General features: G+C 41.6%; 1 protein-coding gene across 1 annotated transcript; it reads right to left on the bottom strand.

Moving 5' to 3' along the window:
* Nucleotides 1-11,190: 11,190 nt before the first annotated feature.
* LOC139422479 (prolyl 4-hydroxylase subunit alpha-2-like) lies at nucleotides 11,191-18,889 on the bottom strand. The gene is made up of 13 exons (XM_071173646.1): nucleotides 18,801-18,889; nucleotides 18,120-18,277; nucleotides 15,935-16,066; nucleotides 14,319-14,558; nucleotides 13,922-14,109; nucleotides 13,531-13,707; nucleotides 13,370-13,440; nucleotides 12,991-13,090; nucleotides 12,819-12,869; nucleotides 12,680-12,739; nucleotides 12,510-12,578; nucleotides 12,045-12,141; nucleotides 11,191-11,568 (listed from the first exon to the last, which is right to left on the bottom strand). The coding sequence occupies exons 1-13, from the start codon at nucleotides 18,887-18,889 to the stop codon at nucleotides 11,498-11,500; spliced, it is 1,503 nt and encodes a 500-aa protein (XP_071029747.1). The 3' UTR covers nucleotides 11,191-11,497.
* Between the last annotated feature and the right edge of the window lie 1,259 nt (nucleotides 18,890-20,148).

The following is a 20,148-nucleotide window of genomic DNA, read 5'->3' as shown; positions in this document are numbered from 1 at the left end:
TCAGCCGGTCCTGGTACCATGGCATCAGAGCCAGACCGAGGCTCCTGCGGTGGACGATTGGGTGAAACGCTCAAGGGAAACCTGGGAGGCCGCCCATGGGTACCTTAAACGGGCCGAAGCACGGCAGAAGGCCAGTGCCGACCGCCATCGCAGCGAGGACCGGGTCTGGCTCTCGACCCGAAACCTGCCCCTCCACCTGCCCTGCCGGAAGCTGGGTCCGCGGTTTGTGGGGCCATTCAAAGTCCTGAGGAGAATAAACGAGGTGTGTTATAGGTTACATCTCCCCCCGTATTACCGTATTAACCCCTCGTTTCATGTGTCTCTCCTCAGGCCGGTGGTGGCTGGTCCGCTTCAAGAAGATGAGGTGCGGGAGGTCCCTCCGCCTCCCCTGGACATCAGGGGGGCGCCGGCGTATGCAGTTCGGTCCATACTGGACTCGAGGCGTCGGGTGGGGGGTCTTCAGTACCTCGTGGACTGGGAGGGGTACGGTCCGGAGGAGAGATGCTGGGTGCCGGTGGAGGACGTACTGGATCCTCCTATGCTAAGGGAGTTTCACCGCCTCCATCCGGATCGCCCTGCGCCTCGTCCTCCGGGTCGTCCTCGAGGCCGGCGTCGTCACGCTGCGGGAGCTGCGCGTAAGGGGGGGGTACTGTCACGACTTCTACCGGGGGTAACTCCTCTCCCTGTTCGGGCAGCGCTCGGCGCTCGGCGTCGCTGGTCTACTAGCCACTACCGATCCCTTTTTTTTTCTGGTTGTTTTGTCTGTGTTCCTTTTCACACCTGGTTTTCAATTGCTTTGATTTCTGTGGGTATATAGGGCAGCTGTTACCTGCCGTAATTCGTGCAGGATTAGACTTGTGTGTATTGCGTTCGATGGTATTTGATGTTTGTTGTTTTTTCGCATTTACGCACGTGTATGTAAAGTGTCGGAACTGTGTTAGTTCCTCCGTGTGTTTGCACGATTATTTGAGAGCGTAGTTTTGGGATTTTTGTTCTGTGCCATTTGCATTGCTGGACTATTATTAAACACGCTCCTCAGACATCCCTGCTCTCCTGCGCCTGACTCCTACACCTCTCACCAAGACGCATGTTATCACAAGCATATAAATATGTCTGGATTTGATTAAAGCTTTGAGCAGGAAGAAAATCAAATCCTGATGCTACCTGAGCATAATGAGCCGTATATTAAATGCATTTTATGAGACCTGCATTAAAGACATTTAATAAGCCCCCCAAAAAAGCCCAAATGATTGTGCTGTTATCCAATACATAGGCTATATGACATAGGCTACTAGCACATTATGCACAACAGAAAAAAATAAAAACCCACAGATATAACTAGCTATATGCTCTCTTAGGTAAATTAATGAAACTAGCAACAGTAGGCTAATCTTTTTCGGTGTGAACTGTATTACTGTATTGTATAGTATCATACTGTATTATATGGACAGGAATTATGCACTTTGTTCAAACCATGATAAAGACAGAGAACATGTGATTCTGGTGCATCACATGCAGCCTACAATGTAAGAAGTACAGGCTAACGAATTTGATTGATTCATTAATTTTTTTTATATAATAGGGCCTATTTGTATAATTAGTACGCTGGCTCACATATACATTTTATAACATTTCCCCTAATGTTATTAGCCTACTTCCTCTTTCTCGCTCTAGTGTTATTCCATTACTTCCTCACTTTCAGCAGTTAAATTAAATATGTTTCATATTAAATATGTGTCCTTATCTTTATCATTATAATGACATTATTGAATAATATAGAACTATAATTAGATGCAGAAGGCTTTTACTTCTCTTCACAAAGATTGAATGGTTATTATGGGTCTCAATAAATAACTGCTATTATAGCCTATCGCCATCACCCGTTCACTCTTCTTCCAAACTACCCGTGAGTTCAGTTGGCTGCTGCACTTAACATTCAGCAAAAAAGAGCTTGTCTCCCTCTTTGAATAGTCTATTAGTATAAGAAATGCTACAAAAAAATAATGTCCAGCAAACTATTCTAGTCTAGCTTTTTCTGCATGGGACTCCAAGAGCTAAGGAGTATTTTTTTAAGGATAGCACAGGTGCACAGGTGCTTGCGTATTGTGACAGACTCTATACGTTAGAAGCTTATTATGCATAACACATCATTAATTAGCTAAATATAAAGCTAATAGTGCATTGAATGTATTACCTGAAAAAGGTAGGCTCAGAAATATATATATAGGGCCATACAGTGCTTCCAGAAAGAATTCCGAACACTTGACTTTTTCCACATTTTGATACGTTACAGCCTTTTCTAAAATGTATTAAATAAAACAAAATCCTCATCAATCTACACACACCTAATGACAAAGCAAAAACACATTTTTAGAATTGGTTGCAAATGTACTGAAATACCTTAAGTATTCAGACCCTTTGCTATGAGACTCGAAATTGAGCTCAGGTACACCCTGTTTCCATTGTTTCCATTGATCATCCTTGAGATGTTTCTACAACTTGATTGGAGTCCAACTGTGGTAAATTAAATTGATTGGAAAGGCACACACCTGTCTACTACATAAAAGGTCCCACAATTGACACTGCATGTCAGAAAAAAACAAGCCATGAGGTCAAAGGAATTGTCCATAGAGCTCAGAGACAGGATTGTGTCCAGGCACAGATCTGGGAAATAATTCTTAAATGGAACAAGTTTGGAACCACCAAGACTCTTCCTAGAGCTGGCCGCCATGGTAAACTGAGCAATCGGGGGAGAACGGCTTTGGTCAGGGAGGTGACCAAGATGGTCACTCTGACAGAGCTCCAGAGTTCCTCTGTGGAGATGGGAGAATCTTCCAGAAGGACAAAGGCACATGACAGCCCACTTAGAGTTTGCCAAAAGGCACCTAAAGACTCTCAGATCATGAGAAACAAGACTCTCTGGTCTGATGAAACCAAGATTGAACACTTTGGCCTGAATGCCAAGCGTCACACCTGGAGGAAACCTGGCACCATCCCTACGGAGAAACGTGGTGGTGGCAGCATCATGCTGTGGATATGTTTTTCAATGGCAGGGACTGGGAGACTAGTCAGGATCATGGGAAAGATGAATGGAGCAAAGTACAGAGAGATCCTTGATGAAAACTTGCTCTAGAGTGCTCAGGTCCTCAAACTGGGGTGAAGGTTCACGTTCCAACAGTACAACGACCCTAAGCACACAGCCAAGACAATACAGGAGTGGCTTCGGGACAAGTCTCTGAAATTCTTCCCCATCCAACTTGTCAGAGTTTGAGAGGATCTGCAGAGAGGAATGGGAGAAGCTCCCCAAATACAGGTGTACCAAGCTTGTAGCATCATACCAAAGAAGACTCAAGGCTGTAATCACTGCCAATGGTGCTTCAACAAAGTCCTGAGTAAACAGTCTGAGTACTTACATAAATGTAATGTTATACATTTGCACACATTTCTAAAAACCTGTTTTTGCTATGCCATTATGGGGTATTATGTGTAGATTAAAATAAAGCAATTTAAAAAATAAAGCAATTTAATCCATTTTAGAATAAGGCTGTAGCGTAACAAAATGTGGAAAAGGTCAAGGGATTTGATTACTTTCCGAATGTCCTGTGTCAATCTACATCAGCATGCAATTTGAATGGAGTTGATGGAGAGAGAGAAAGATTGCGAGAGAGTGCTCATGCATGCACAAATATTCAAGTGATATATTCAAAACTCTGCAGCTTCAAATAAAAAATAAAAAAATCTTTACAATTAATAAACAAGGTGACCCCAAAAGCCAGATGGAGATGGGTAAATTAGACGTGCAATCGGTATTTATATTACTGTAGCATAGGCTATACTGCAGCAAATGTAGGCCTACCTGTCATAAGAAAAAAAAGTGACCACGATGAGATGATACAGTAGTAGGTCGACAGGCATTGTGGACTGTGCTCCATACTGAGATGGTCTGTCCCCACCTTGAGCGTTGATTCAACATGCAGAGGCCGTAGAGAAGACATATTGAGACATTGCATGTAATTTAACAGTTCCATTTCACACCATACTGTTCATAAAAATGATTAATTATAATTGACCAGTTTCTCACAGTTATTTATCCCGGGAAAAGGGAGTGGTTTTCGGCGGTAAATCTCGGTAACCGGGATCCCGCCATTCAACCCTAGTTGCGATCCTGATACCCTTCATCATGTAGTCTGTGTCAATGGTCAACAGAGGAGCATAAGAATATGACTTGATATGCTTGTTGAACAAACAACACATACCATTATTAAATTATTTGAATGCTTACCTTGTTGTCGAAGTGTGGTTCATATTGGCCCCCAATCCCATAATTTGCAACCTGAAAAAATCGGACATTTGAGACATTAAAAAAATTCCACACCCTAATCCCTTAACCCTATCCTCCAGCCAACACCCGGGCTTAACCCTGAGCTCTGCCTCTAGCTGTCACCTACCTGGAGCATCTCTGCTGCCTCCATGTCCAGCCCAGTCAGGTCCGCCATTCTCTGGGTAACACGGGAGATGACAGGGTTGTCCTCGTCAGCCAGCCATGCACTGGCCACACAACACAATGGGTTTAGATAAAGTCATAGGGTCACATAAGGTCAGAGGATATCACAGAATCTTTGGTCTATGATCGATCCTGATTGTCCAGCTTCACAAGTGGAACTTGCAAGAATAGAGGTTGTATTAAAAAAAACAAAGGCTTTATTGTGTATAAGTAGCTATTCAAATAGAAGTTACACATTACATCCTGTCTGCTTAATGCATGGTGGAATTCAATACACTAATAAAAAGGCACTATTTTATAACAACATAAACACAACCAACCTTTTAGCCACACGGGTTTCAGCTGAAAATCTTTCCCCTGTCACATGGTCTGACACCTTTGCTCTGTCAAGCTTGGTCACAATGCACAACACAACATTGAGTAATGGTCTGATTTACCAGAGTGATTATTTACCAAATGTTCCTAGACGTACAGTTCCCAGTTTAGTCTCACCTGACACATCCACTGTAATGATTTGCAGTTGTCTGTATATGTCCTGTAGACGTATAAGACTCAGTGCAACCCCATCCATGTCCTTCTGACTGGGGAGTCGCTGGGAGACCAATGATACATTAGCCAGGAAATCTAGATTTATGGAAAGGTTTAAACACGGCAGGAAAAAATGGGACAAGAGTTAATGGACACTGGGTCTAGTCACTTTTAACACGTTCATATCCAAGCATACATAACTGATTTAGTAATGGAGTTGTGTAAGGTTCAATAAGTCTGCGTACAAAATGCCACACTGTTCCCTAGCGCACTGCTTTTGACCAGTAGTGCACTATGTTAGGAGTATGGGGCCATTTGGGACACAACTTGGGTCTTGTAGTCAGACTTAATATGTCATGACCAAGCATAACTGGTTTAGTAAGGGTCTTGTGTAAGCTTGAACAAGGTTATTTAAGACACACTTACACAACCAATAATTAAAATAAGATGAACATAGATTCTATTACAAGCCTTATAGATCATATCTGTGATATAAAAAAAAAGAAGATCACTTTGTGGAGGACGCCCTATGTGAGGGGACCCCTATACCGGTGGTTCCCAACCAGGGGTATTAGGACCCCTGGGGGTACTTGGCCTAGCCATAGGGGGTACTTGAGAAGACTCATGAGACCACAGGCTTACTGGTAAAATGCACATCAGGGGGTACTTCAGGGGTACTCCAGGGAGAGCAAAATGCAGTTGGTGGTAGAGTAAACAAAAAAGATTGGGAAGCACAGCCCTATACAATGGGATACATAAAGACTAACACGAGGTAATAAAAGTGCCATAGCGGAGGCCTGTGGGATTTCCAGTGTCAAGTACAGTACAGATCTCAAGCAGTGTGGGAGAGGTGCAATTCATATTTTGGGCGAACAAGTACCCATATTGTGGGCCAGAATCAGCCGGATTCACCCCTCTCTGTCGGTCTGAACTAAAGGTCAGAAGCACATGCTCAAATTGCATACAGACCAAGTCAATAAGTAATGACAGCACTCTTGTTCTTCATGTCCAAAGGGGAGGCCATCAAAACATGAAGTTGTACTAACACGCAGACGTACACACTGAAAATAAAGACCATCCCTCCTAAAGTCAAGGCTTAAATAAACAGTGGAAGTATCTAGCAGATACCTGAAGATACCTTCGATATATGAAGAACATGTCTTGGCAACCTGTTCCACCATGTTCCACTCCAGCCTCAGTCTTCACACAAGCTTGTATGCAGTGAAAGGTTTGCTGATGTGTTTTTCCAGATCCTCTGGGAAGTCTCCAGAGGCATTTTCACAGGCTTCAACAACACTGTGTTGGACTATTAGAAAATATGATTAACTGAAAGCCCATTTCTAAGACTAGCATCAGAGTAGGTCTGTGGCACCGGAGGCCAAAATAAAGAAAATTAAAAAAAGAGAGAAAAATATTTCAATACAAAACAACCAAGTAACTCCTAGATTACAGTTGGAAAATATTACTTTTCTTTCAACAGCCACATACTGTATCTACATGTCCAACTACCATGGTGAAGGCCAGAATGGGGCTGAAACACACAGGAAGTTATTTTTTTAAAGTAATCCTAGAACTAATCATCTAGTTTTTCAAAAGGAACAGGATCCGGCCCTGTCCTTTTTGGACTGTTTAGATATGGGACCTGTTTGGCCGGATCCGGTACCTCTCATGGCATTAAAAATCATTTTCACTTTTTGCAATGTAAAAATTTGAGTATAAGTGAACAAAGTTAATTTGAGTAGCCTCTTCGTGAGTTATCCTAACCCCCCCCCCCCCCCCCCCCCCCCCCCCGCCCTATGGGATCAAAATCATGCCAAATGTATTTGTAAATGTAAATCACCAATCCACAAATATAAATCACTTTCCACAAATGTAAATCACTTTCCACAAATGTAAATAGCAGGATTTCTTATAAGCTTCCGGGTTAGAGTCCCGCTCCTTGAAAGCGGCAGCTCTAGCCTTTAGCTCAGGGTGGATGCTGCCTGTAATCCATGGCTTCTGGTTGGGGTATGTACGTATGGTCACTGTGGGGACTACATCATCGATGCACTTATTGATGAAGCCAATGACAGATGTGGTGTACTCCTCAATGTCATTGGAGGAATCCCGGAACATATTCCAGTCTGTGCTAGAAAAACAGCAATGTAGCTTAGCATCTGCTTCATCTGACCACTTTTTAATTGATCTAGTCACTGGTGCTTCCTGCTTTAATTTTTGCAGGAATCAGGAGGATGGAATTATGGTCAGATTTACTAAATGGAGGGTGAGGGAGAGCTTAGTTTGCATCTCTGTGTGTGGAGTAAAGGTGGTCCAGTTCTTTTCCCTCTGGTTGGACATTTAACATGCTGATACAGCTACAAAGAATATAGATGAAAACTCTCTCGGTAGTTACTGGAGTCTGCAGCTTATCATGAGAAACTCTACCTCAGGCGAGCAATAGCTCGAGACTTCCTTAGACATCGTGCATCAGACCGCCGCCACTTGTCTCATCAGACACCGCTGTTCTCTCCTGCTGGTACATCGCATAACCAGCTGGCTGTATGTTGATATTGTCGTCGTTCAGCCACGACTCCGTGAAGCATAAGATGTTACAGTTTTTAATGTCCCGTTGGTAGTTTAATCTTCCCAATAACTCGCTCATTTTATTTTACAAAGATTGCAAGTTTGCTAGCAGAATTGAGGGGAGTGGGGGTTTATTCGATCGCCTCCAACTCCTCAGAAGGCAGCCCGCCCTTCGGCCTCTCTTTCTATGCCTCCTCTTCATGCAGATCACTGGGGTCGGGGCCTGTTCCCGAGGGAGCCGTATATCCTCCGCCTCGGGCTCGTCAGAGTCACGAAAGAAGAAAAAGGATTCTGCTAGTCCGTGGTGAGTAATCATAGTTCTGATGTCTAGAAGTTATTTTCGGTCATAAGAGACGGTAGCGGCAACATTATGTACAAATAGTTAAAAATAGTAAAAAAATAGTTAAAAAAAATAAGTTACAAACAACGCAGATAAACAAACAAAAAAACACAATCGGTTGGGGGCTCATAAAACGTCTGCCTTCTGCTCTGGCACCATCTTATTTGGATTATCGATGGATTCAAGACAAGGTAGTTTTATTGATCTCAGATTCTCAGTGTCAAAGTAGCCTGTCATTTCAATCATTTGTTTGGAATTATGGTGCTTTCATGACAACTGGGAACTCGGGGAACAAACGAGGTGGAATAATCAAAACAAATTTTCCCAGTCGGAGCTAATTTTTCCCAACTTCCCAGTTGTCTTGAATGCACTGATGTCGGAAGTCGGAGATTTCCCATTCCCGAGTTCCCATGTTTTGAATGCGGCATTAAAAAAGATTATGCTAAAGTCTCCTGTCATGTAAATTTACATAGCATTCCATGAAATTCGTTTATAAAAGGCCACATTTTTCCCAGAACAAAGGCCACAAAAAATATTCTCCATGTGTGCAACTTCTCTAATTGCCTCTACTCTACTGCTCTATGCCACTACGCAAATGCGATGATATATGCATGCGATGCTTTATTATAAAGATGATTTTTCTGTTACCTCAGAGCTCGCTAGGTTACCACACTCTCACACTCACATTTTGCTCTGGCACCTCACGATTTACATATTAAGCACTGCTGTAATCTGATTACAATATTTTTGCTGTTAACATAACGGTTTAGTTTGTGTTTTTTTTATCATTTAAATGTCTCCAGGCATCAGTAGTGTGAGGCTAATCTCTCCCCCAATTAATGCAAACTATTCACATACGCAACATGTTCCTTGAAGCATATCTTTTTGCAAAACTGTACCAGATTGGCACTTATCTGCTGATGCCAAGCTGCAGCCATACAATATACAGCGGGGCAAAAAAGTATTTAGTCAGCCACCAATTGTGCAAGTTCTCCCACTTAAAAAGATGAGAGAGCCCTGTAATTTTCATCATAGGTACACTTCAACTATGACAGACAAAAAGAGAAAAATAATCCAGAAAATCACATTGTAGGATTTTTTATGAATTTATTTGCAAATGATGGTGGAAAATAAGTATTCTACGTTATTCACTGTAGTGTTTCTGCAGACTTTATTGTAGTATTCACGGGTGGGTTTTTGCGGACATGATTAGTAGTAACTGTTTGGCCATAATGACCATCGTTGTGTTTGGAGGGAAAAGGGGGAGGCTTGCAAGCCGAAGAACACCATCCCAACCGTGAAGCACAGGGGTGGCAGTATCATGTTGTGGGGGTGCTTTGCTGCAGGAGAAAATAAACATAGAAAATACACCTAGAACCCCACATAGAAAATATAAACTAGAACAACCCCCCAGTCACGCCCTGACCTACTCTACCATAGAAAATAAAAGCTTTCTCTGGTCAGGACGTGACAATTTTAAAGGTTATCGGAGCTATAATCGGACCTGGAGACGTGTGGAGATTCTCTTACATGTGCTACAATAATGGAGGAGGTGAGTGAACATGGTCGTCACTAGTTACCACAACCACAAAGCCATACATCAGTCTTTTTCTACAATTTCTCTTCTTAAAATCTTAATACATTAATCTCACCTTATGTTTAACCCTAACCTTAAATTAAGACCAAAAAGCAAATGTATGTTTTCATGAATTTGAACAGTGCCATTTGCGCATGTGTTGAATCACCTGGTTTTGCTTGTCTGGCAGGTGTGTTCTTCATTCCATATGTTTTGTTCTTGGTGACGTGCGGGATAAACTTGGATTCGCTAACACAACGTGCCATTGGAACACAGGAGAGATGGTTGCTGATAATGGGCCTCTGTACGGCTATGTAGATATTTCATCAAAAATCTTCCGTTTCCAGCCACAATAGTGATTTACAACATTAACAATGTCTAGACTGTATTTCGGATCAATGACATGTTATTTTAATGGACAAAACAATGTGCTTTTCTTTTAAAAACAAGGACATTTCTAAGTGACCCCAAACACTTGAACGGTAGTAGAAATACATTAGGCTATAGGCCTATTTCAATCATATTGAAATACATTTTAATGTTATATTTTGCTACTTATTGGCTACTGTCTGTAGTCTAATTTGTCTCGATATAAACTACATAACCAAAGGTATGTGGACACTTGCTCGTCAAACATCTCATTCCAAAATCATGGGCATTAATATGGAGTTTGTCCCCCCCTTTGCTGCTATAATAGCCTCCACTCTACTGGGAAGGCTTTCCACTAGATGTTGGAACATTGCTGCAGAGACTTGCTTCCATTCAGCCACAAGAGCATTAGTGAGGTCGATCACTGAATTTTGGCGATTGGGCCTGGCACGCAGTCGGCGTTCCAATTCATCTTAAAGGTATTTCCGATGGGGTTGAGGTCAGGGCTCTTTGCAGGCCAGACAAGTTCTTTGTCTCTCCTTCACAGTGGGGGACGAGAATATACTGTGGAGTCTCAGAGAAAGATGTACATCTCTGGTGCGTTGGCGGCGCCAAAAGCATGTGCAAAAAATGTTTGTTTGTGCTTGGTCTTTACATCGGCAGTGGCACCATCCAGAAACAGCCACCCTCTTCAACCACACATGCATTGTTGGATTTTAGTTTGACGTTTGTCTATACAGAGTGATGTGGAGAACACAGACAACAGACTCAGAGTCATGTATAGCATCTCTGAATGCAGCCTTTACCTGCACCTTTTGTAACCTGGTTCCAAATCTGTTAGTGCTCTTGTTAACTCCATTGCTGTCATTTTCAGGGCAAAAATTCCATTAGGCATGAGAGCAAAAACAGACTGGCACACAGGCAACCCATTTTGTGGAACAAATTAAGCAAGGTAACTATAGATGTGTATGGGAAATGATGGTTTGAAAAACAGAAAATCAGAATTGACCTCATATATATCTCAGTGGATTAGATTATATGACAAATCCATATCTGGGTTTACACAGCACACTTTTCAGGCTTTTTAAAATTCCTCTACATTAGTTTTTACCTCTTCTATTTTCTGTGTGTGTGTGTGTGTGTGTGTGTGTGTGTGTGTGTGTGTGTGTGTGTGTGTGTGTGTGTGTGTGTGTGTGTGTGTGTGTGTGCTGCAGATTAAGTGGATGCTAAAATCAAAACAGCAAGCAAAATATATTCTGTAGTATGTATAGAGGAACAGTGATTCTTGGTCCAAATATTTTATTACTCTGTCTTCTACAATGTATTGTAAATTGATCATGCGGATCTAATCAATCACGTAAACTACTCTATGGACTACCCGCTAACAATATCATTTTCGACAATCACTGTAAAAAAGAAAATGCCACACAGTTCAAATGTCAGCTTGGTATTGTTGACATCTTGTCCTGCTTCACTGCACAAACACTTGAAAGGTGCTTTTGTGTGATTCAGTGAGTCCCTCCCCCAGATGGCCAGCTGAGGCCAAGGAGAGTAACAATGGGGAAATGTGCAGGAATGTGTAGGTAAACTGAGAGGAGAATCCATCCTGGCTCCAGTCTCAGTCCATCTGGGACAAAGAGCATCTTCTCCTGAACTCCTGTCCGTGGGCCCGCACCCATTTATTGGCAACTAAAACCAGGGAAGAAATAAGAGTCAAGTTCTGTTCATTTCATTTTTTGTAATCTCTCATTTACCCATTATATTATCTAATTATCTTATCACTTTATACCATTTTCCCTTTATTATGTACTGATCAGCTGATCAGGTTGTTTTCCCATCTGACTGTAATGCTGTTAACATACAACAGATGTTATGGCTCAAGTTCTCTCTGTACCCTTCTGCTTTAAAGTACCATCAATGTACTCTACTTGTGTCTTGGCAAATTATTATACCGGTTACTTACATTACAATATATATATATATTTTTTTTATTAATTTGAATACATTTGTTTTGATTATTACATCTCAATATGTTTTTTAATTATTATGTCTTAATTTCAATAAAATTGTAATAATAAGTGATGAGATTTTGTCTTTCGTCATGACAAAAAACAGTTTGATGTTATTGTCCATACTATGAGGCATAGGTTTTGATGGGAACGTACCCCATTTATTGCCCACAAATACAGGGCATGCAGCGTGTAAGGTCCTAGCGTCCTCCTCTCCATTCTGCAAAAGGTTGTACCACAGCACCGCTGAACCCTATAGCAGATTACACAGGTAACAATGAGTTCACGGATATACCTCAATCCAGATCTACAAGCACTACTCACATGTTTTACTGGCTTAGGGCAGAGATGCACAGCTCCAGTGCTCATTCAGGACCACCTATAGCGTATGAGACTGATTTCTACCTGAGAAACTAGGTACATGCACTCTCCTGCCAATCAGTGGCATTAATCAACCAGTTCAGTGCCAGGGAAAACCATAAAGCGGCAGAACTGCGGGCCTGAGTTCTGCATCGCTGGCTTTTGGACAATGCACATGGACACCTGTAGTGTTTAACGTTGCTGTCACTACCCATGTAACCATGAATGATGATGATGATGATTAGTCAGCTTTGAATGTACCTTGTACGGTCGTAGAGCAGCTCCTATATCAGGGAACACAGTCGATCCACCCACGTCCACATCACTCATCTGACATGGATCAGAAGAGGGAGACATTATGTACAACACAGTCACATGTTTCATTACTTTGTCACGTTTTAACCAGAGATATCGATACACAGCGGTCTTACATAGATTAAGATCGTTGCGATCCTGCCACCCCTCGTCATGTAGTCTGTGTCATTGGTCAGCTGTGGAGCATAAGAATATGACTTAATATGCTTGTTGAACAAACAACACATACCATTATCAAATTATTTTAACGCTTACCTTGTTGTCGAAGTGTGGTTCATATTGGCCCCCAATCCCATAATTTGCAACCTGGAAAAATCGGACATTTGAGACATTAAAAAAATTCCACACCCTAATCCCTTAACCCTATCCGTATCCTCCAGCCAACACCCGGGATTAACCCTGAGCTCTGCCTCTAGCTGTCACCTACCTGGAGCATCTCTGCTGCCTCCATGTCCAGCCCAGTCAGGTCCGCCATTCTCTGGGTAACACGGGAGATGACAGGGTTGTCCTCGTCAGCCAGCCATGCACTGGCCACACAACACAATGGGTTTAGATAAAGTCATAGGGTCACATAAGGTCAGAGGATATCACAGAATATTTGGTCTATCCTGATTGTCAAGCTTTTACAAGTGGAACTTGCAAAAATAGAGGATGTATAGAAAAAAACAGAGGAAGACTTTATTGTGTATACAGTAAGTAGCTATTCAAATAGAAGTTACACATTACATCCTGTCTGCTTAATGTATGGTGGAATTCAATACACTAATCAAAAGGCACTATTTTATAACAACATAAACACAACCGACCTTTTAGCCACACGGGTTTCAGCTGAAAATCTTTCCCCTGTCACATGGTCTGACACCTTTGCTCTGTCAAGCTTGGTCACAATGCACAACACAAAATTGAGTCCAAAAAAAATAGACACTTGTGAATATATTCTTAGTAGTTTAAAATCAAGCTACAGTACCTTTGATCGGGATAGGTGTTTTATGGTCTCAATCTCCCTTTCAGATACAATGTCATGATAGCGTATTATTAGTGGATGGTCCCATTCCTGCTCCTCTTTTATAGGGGCATAGATGAGTCGAGGGTTGCCTCTACCAGTGCTGTACCTGCACCGCAATGTCCTCTGTCTCCTCGGGGTCTGACCATCACAGACACGACATCTTTTATTCATACACTCACAAGACAGGTAGACAATGAGTACAGAATTCATGGAAAAGTTCATGTTGGCACCTCAGAACCAAATCTTGTGTGAATGCTGAACTATGGCCAGCTTTGTTACGGGATGTTAGGGACAGACTGTTAATTTACATTCATAGTTTGTTGCTATTTGTAATTGAGTACGAGGGACTTGCCATTTTGACGCCCTCCCCTCTGCAAAGAGATTCGTATGAGGTTTCGCTTGCTGGTTTGATTAGTGTTAAGATGTCCACTGGTGCATCTGAGGGCAATGAGGGTGTTTGTGTCTGGCTCCCACACCGGATGCTCTCTCTCAGGGTTCTGTAGTAGGCCAGGTGCACCTTGGTCTGCATGCAACTGGGGTCTAAGGGGAGGAAGTGTTTTGACAGACACACACTGTTATGTAGCACATCTTAGCTAACTCTCAAACTTGAGTCCAGATATCAAATTAACATGGTAAAATACTTCACAGGAATTTGGGCTCACTCTCTAGAGATTAATGATCACTGTATTGTTTTTGAAACCAGTGCATAAGAGAAACAACTGCTCCTTTATGTAACATAGGCCACATACCCAGTTCCTGCAACTGTTGCGTTAGCTCCAATGCTAGAGGCAGGTTACCCATCTGAAAGGCTAGGGGACCCAGGTAGGTCAGAACCTCTCTCCTGGTCACCAGGGCTGGGATGCCATCCTCCAGCTGCCTGAAGGTCTCCTGGAGCCAGAGCAGGGCATACTGGAACTTGTGGTTCTGCAGGGCCACCATGGCAACGTGGAAGGAGTCATCTGGATCCAAGGGTGTCACATTTACCTGTCCTGTGAAGCAAAGCAAATCATGCTACGTTTTATTTGTACAGCACTTTTCATTTAAGACCGCTCTGAACACAGCAACAACCTTAAAAATGTATAAATTTATTTTTATTTTATTTAAAAGGATATGGGTCAGATACTGTACAAGAAACACAGACTATTGGAGGCAGCATAAGACTAAATGGCAGAACTTTAAAAACGTAACCCCTGTAGATCTACGCTCTTTGATCACAATATCGACTTAACTAACATGGAATTGCTTTATGATGGCTGTAAAATGTATCATTTAGCTATTTGATTTGGAATTTTAGGACCCCTATAGGTATAAACAAAATGATACAAAATAGATTGGTGAAATATTGAATTTGGTCCCACATGTTTTGAGCCCCTCATATGGCGATGCTGGCATTTTTTCCATGTTATTTTGGCATTAATATGTGTCACATATCAGTTTGCAAACAATGTAAAAAATAATCTATATATCATTGAGTTAATAAAGCCTCATACAAACATGGTCTCTTTTTTGTTTTCTTGAGTAAAGTAGCTCCAAAATGCAGATGTTTCAGCCTAGCTCAGTGCTCTTTGTGTTGTTAAGGGTGCAAGTCAGCAGAAAATACGGAGAGTTGCGCCGTGATTGGCTCAGAGTTCTGTCACTCATGGGGACTTTACGTCACTGCCAAGCGTAAGAAGAGTCCTTGAACATTCTAGCCCTTCGGGTTCTGCCATAGAGTTACATTAGAAGTGCCCATCCAAGAAGGCTCAAGGTAAAATGTCAAATCACGTTCTATCTACAGTAGCTTTGATTGGACTGATCATGTCAACATCATACTTTCACAATCTTAGCTAGCGGTCATCATCATGAATCAAGTCAATAATCTACTGGCAAATCATTTTTAATCCTTGTCATATGAAGATAAATAATGAAGTGGTTTGGAAGGAATGAGTGACAGTGACTGCGTGGTCCCAAATCTGGGATTAAGGGGCTCTTTTCCAAATTTAAAAATGATAAACATTCAACATTGGCCCTGCTTTCAATGAAGCATGATTTGTGCCAATGTTAGTTACATTTCACCGAACCCTCTGCTCTCTGCGCCTGACTCCTACCCACCACTCCTTGTGATAAGCCCAATGTTACATTAAAGGAAAGATACTACTAAAATATGACATCTTTTGTTTTGCCCAATAAAGCAAAATAATGATTAATCTTACAGCAATCATCAAGCAATTGTGGCCATTGAATGATCCTTTTAGGTATATTGCTATCAAGAGAAAATGCCTAGGAAAATGACTATTCATAGGAGGCTTAAATTGCAATGGTCTGATTTGCCAGAGGGATTATTTACCAAATGTTCCTAGACGTACAGTTCCCAGTTTAGTCTCACCTGACACATCCACTGTAATGATTTGCAGTTGTCTGTATATGTCCTGTAGACGTATAAGACCCAGTGCAACCCCATCCATGTCCTTCTCACTGGGGAGCCGCTGGGAGACCAATGATACATTAGCCAGGAAATCTAGATTTATGGAAAGGTTTAAACACGGCAGGAAAAAAATGGAACAAGAGTTAATGGACACTGGGTCTAGTCACTTTTAACACGTTCATATCCAAGCATACATAACTGATTTAGTAATGGAGTTGTGTAAGGTTCAATAAGTCTGCGTACAAAATGCCACACTGTTCCCTAGCGCACTGCTTTTGACCAGTAGTGCACTATATTAGGAGTATGGGGCCATTTGGGACACAACTTGGGTCTTGTAGTCACACTTAATATGTCATGACCAAGCATAACTGGTTTAGTAAGGGCCCTGTGTAAGCTTGAGTTAGTTTGAACAAGGTTATTTAAGACACACTTATACAACCAATAATTATAATAAGGTGAACATACAGTTGAAGTCGGAAGTTTACATACACCTTAGTCAAATACATTTAAACTCTGTTTTTCACAATTCCTGACATTTAATCCAAGTAAAGATTTCCTGTCTTGGGTCAGTTAGGATCACCACTTTATTTTAAGAATGTGAAATGTCAGAATAATAGTGGAGAGAATGATTTATTTCTCATTTATCGTATTCCCAGTGAGTCAGAAGTTTACATACACTCAATTAGTATTTCGTAGCATTGCCTATAAATTGTTTAACTTGGGTCAAACGTTTCAGGTAGCCTTCCACAAGCTTCCCACAATAAGTTGGGTGAATTTTGGCCCATTCCTCCTGACAGAGCTGGTGTAACTGAGTTCGGTTTGCATGCTTTTTCAGTTCTGACCACAGATTTTCTATAGGATTGAGGTCAGGGCTTTGTGATGGCCACTCCAATACCTTGACTTTGTTGTCCTTAAGTAATTTTCCCACAACTTTGGAAGTATGCTTGGGGTCTTGTCCATTTGGAAGACCCATTTGCGACCAAGCTTTAACTTCCTTACTAATGTCTTGGGATGTTGCTTCAATATATCCACATAATTTTCCTTCCACATGATGCCATCTATTTTGTGAAGTGCACCAGTCCCTCCTGCAGCAAAGCACCCCCACAACATGATGCTGCCACCCACGTGCTTCACGGTCGGGATGGTGTTCTTCGGCTTGCAAGCCTCCCCCTTTTTCCTTCAAACATGACAATAGTCATTATGGCCAAACAGCTCTATTTTTGTTTCATCAAACATTTCTCCAAAAGTATGATCTTTGTCCCCATGTGCAGTTGCAAACCGTAGTCTGGCTTTTCTATTGTGGTTTTTGTGCAGTGGCTTCTTCCTTGCCGAGCGGCCTTTCAGGTTATGTGGATATAGATACTTTTGTACCCGTTTCCTCCAGGATCTTCACAAGGTCCTTTGCTGTTGTTCTGGGATTGACTTGCACTTTTCGCACCAAAGTACTTTCATCTCTAGGAGACAGAACGCGTCTCCTTTTTGAGGGGTTTGACGTCTGCGTGGTCCTATGGTGTTTATACTTGCGTACTATTGTTTGTACAGATGAACATGGTACCTTGTGGCGTTTGGAAATTGCTCCCAAGGACGAACCAGACTTGTGGAGGTTTTTCTGAGGTCTTGGCTGATTTCTTTTGATTTTCCCATGATGTCAATCAAAGAGGCACTGAGTTTGAAAGTAGGCCTTGAAATACATCCACAGGTACACCTCCAATTGACTAAAATTATGTAAATTAGCCTATCAGAAGCTTCTAAAGCCATTACATAATTTTCTGGAATTTTCCAAGATGTTTAAAGGAACAGTCAACTTAGTGTATGTAAACTTCTGACCCACTGGATTCTGACCACTATTATTGGAAAAATGACTTGTGTCACGCACACAGTAGATGTCCTAACCGACTTGCCAAAACTATAGTTTGTTAACAATACATTTGTGAAGTGGTTGAAAAACTAGTTTTAATGACTCCAACCTAAGTGTATGTAAACTTCCGACTTCAACTGTATCTGCATCATCAATCCATAAAAACATGAGGTTGTATTAACAAACGCACATCAACAGCGGAAGTGTGTCTATCAAGCAGATAGATACTATGTGGATACTGTATACATCTAATGATGTTAATTTAAATTCAAGATATTAGATCACTACCTGCAACATATGAAGAACATGTCTTGGTAACTTGTTCCACGATGTTCCGCTCCAGCCTCAGTCTTCGCACCAGCTTGAATGCAGTGAAAGGGTTGCTGATATATTTTTCCAGATCCTCTGGGAAGTCTCCAGAGGCATTTTCACAGGCTTCAACAACACTGTGTTTGATTATTATAAAATATGATTAACTGAAAGCCCATTTCTAAGACCAGCAGCAGAGTATGTAGGAGTTATGGCACCAGAGGCCACAAAATAAAAAGAGAAAATACATTCCGTTTTGAAAAACCAAGTAACTCCTAGATTACGGTTGGAAGATGTTCATTTTCTTTCAACAGCCACATACTATATCTACATGTCCACCTACCCTGGTGAAGGCCAGAATGAGGCCGAAACCACACATGCAATTTTTTTTATTTTTTTTCATAATATGAAGATTTCCGACAGCAGTCTAGGAGTATTCCGTTTTTTTTCTCTTAATTGCCAAGAAGATCAATAAAACAATTAAAACTGATTCCAACTCTCTTTTTAGAGGACGTAGACTTAATGATTGGGCCAAAAGATATAACTTTCAAGTCGGAAACTGGGTACTTCTGATTCCTCAATGGATAGATGAGGTTAATTGCTGAAATTATGTGACAAAGTGGAGATTTCCCATAAACCCACTACCCTCTGCACTGTCACCTGTTAAATCGGTCTATGCATTGTTTCTGTGCTGTGATGAAATCTCTGAGGCTCTGGATGAGGCTCCGCTCAACGACAAGCAGTTCCATCATGTGATCTGTCAGGAAGGGGGAAAATGCCGTTCCCAATGAATGTCATCTGACGCTCATAGACACAGATGTGCACATACACTAATAGTGAATCCTCTTTAATCACAAATCTGTGAATGACCTCAATCCTGACTTTAAAGTTTTGATTCAGTGAATGTGCATCTAAAAAGTAACATAACTTTACCTGTAGAGGAGTAGAACTCAGTCTCTTCAGCACAGAAAGTCCAGCCCATCAGCAATAATAAAATCACATGTCGAAGACAATTTGATTCCATTTCCTGGCCAGTCGCACAGCTCTAGCCCTATTTTAGTAAAACTCCAAATATACCCAATGTATATGTTATATATACATTAAGGTATACCCAATGTATATGTTATATATACATTAAGGAATACCCCATGTTGATGTTGAACCAGAAAATACAATCGTATTCTTCTCAGATTCCAAGATGAGAGTCCAACGCAGAAATGATGTGGTAAAACACAACGACTACGTTCTGAAAGACACTACTCCAAAGTCAGTCTAGAAGCCAAACATGTCCACGTCAACGAGTCTGGTCAAACCCTTACATCTCGAGTCACCTGCACCTACAGTTTTCATAAAGCACAGTCATGGCAAATAGAGGATCTTTTAATTCGCACTAATCTCAATTGAGTAACCTACTGTACAGTTTAAGGCCACAGATTATGGCACTAGTAAGAGCGTGCTAGCCACATTGTCTACCTCTTGTCTACAGCATTTGTAAGACAGAGGTAGTTAAGTGCCAGGAAGTTGTGCAAAACCATGTAGGCGCTAAATCCCTACTGCTGTAACTCCCTGATGGCCTGTGTCATAACACCTAAGTAGAAATGCGTATTTAGCGTTGAACTGAACCAGGGTTATGGAGATACCACCAAGGGCTTCTGTTAATCCTGTAATGACAGGGTGTGGACATGGCTTCATTTATGGTGAAACACCAGAAGACATAAAGCCATGCTTATCAACATGAATCATAGGCTGAGTCCCTCTTACACAAACTCTTCAACTCTCTTACCCAACGCATTTACTCTGTTAGGGTGTCATCTGTTTGTCTCAAATGAACCACAAAGAGCACCCTCATCAACATACAAACCTGTCATGAGAGGATCTCTAGGGAATTTTGACAGCAATTTGACATAATATCCAAACAAGGCTAAGGGAGCGGTAGAGAGAAAGGTATTTATGAGTGTGGAGGGACAGTAAATTAGACCTGTGCGGTAAATTAACTTTCCTGTGTTCA

Source organism: Oncorhynchus clarkii, chromosome 12 (genome assembly GCF_045791955.1).
Source record: "Oncorhynchus clarkii lewisi isolate Uvic-CL-2024 chromosome 12, UVic_Ocla_1.0, whole genome shotgun sequence".
Lineage (NCBI taxonomy): Eukaryota > Metazoa > Chordata > Actinopteri > Salmoniformes > Salmonidae > Oncorhynchus > Oncorhynchus clarkii.
The sequence above is the reverse complement of the archived record's forward strand: the minus strand, read 5'-3'. Positions and strand labels throughout refer to the sequence as shown.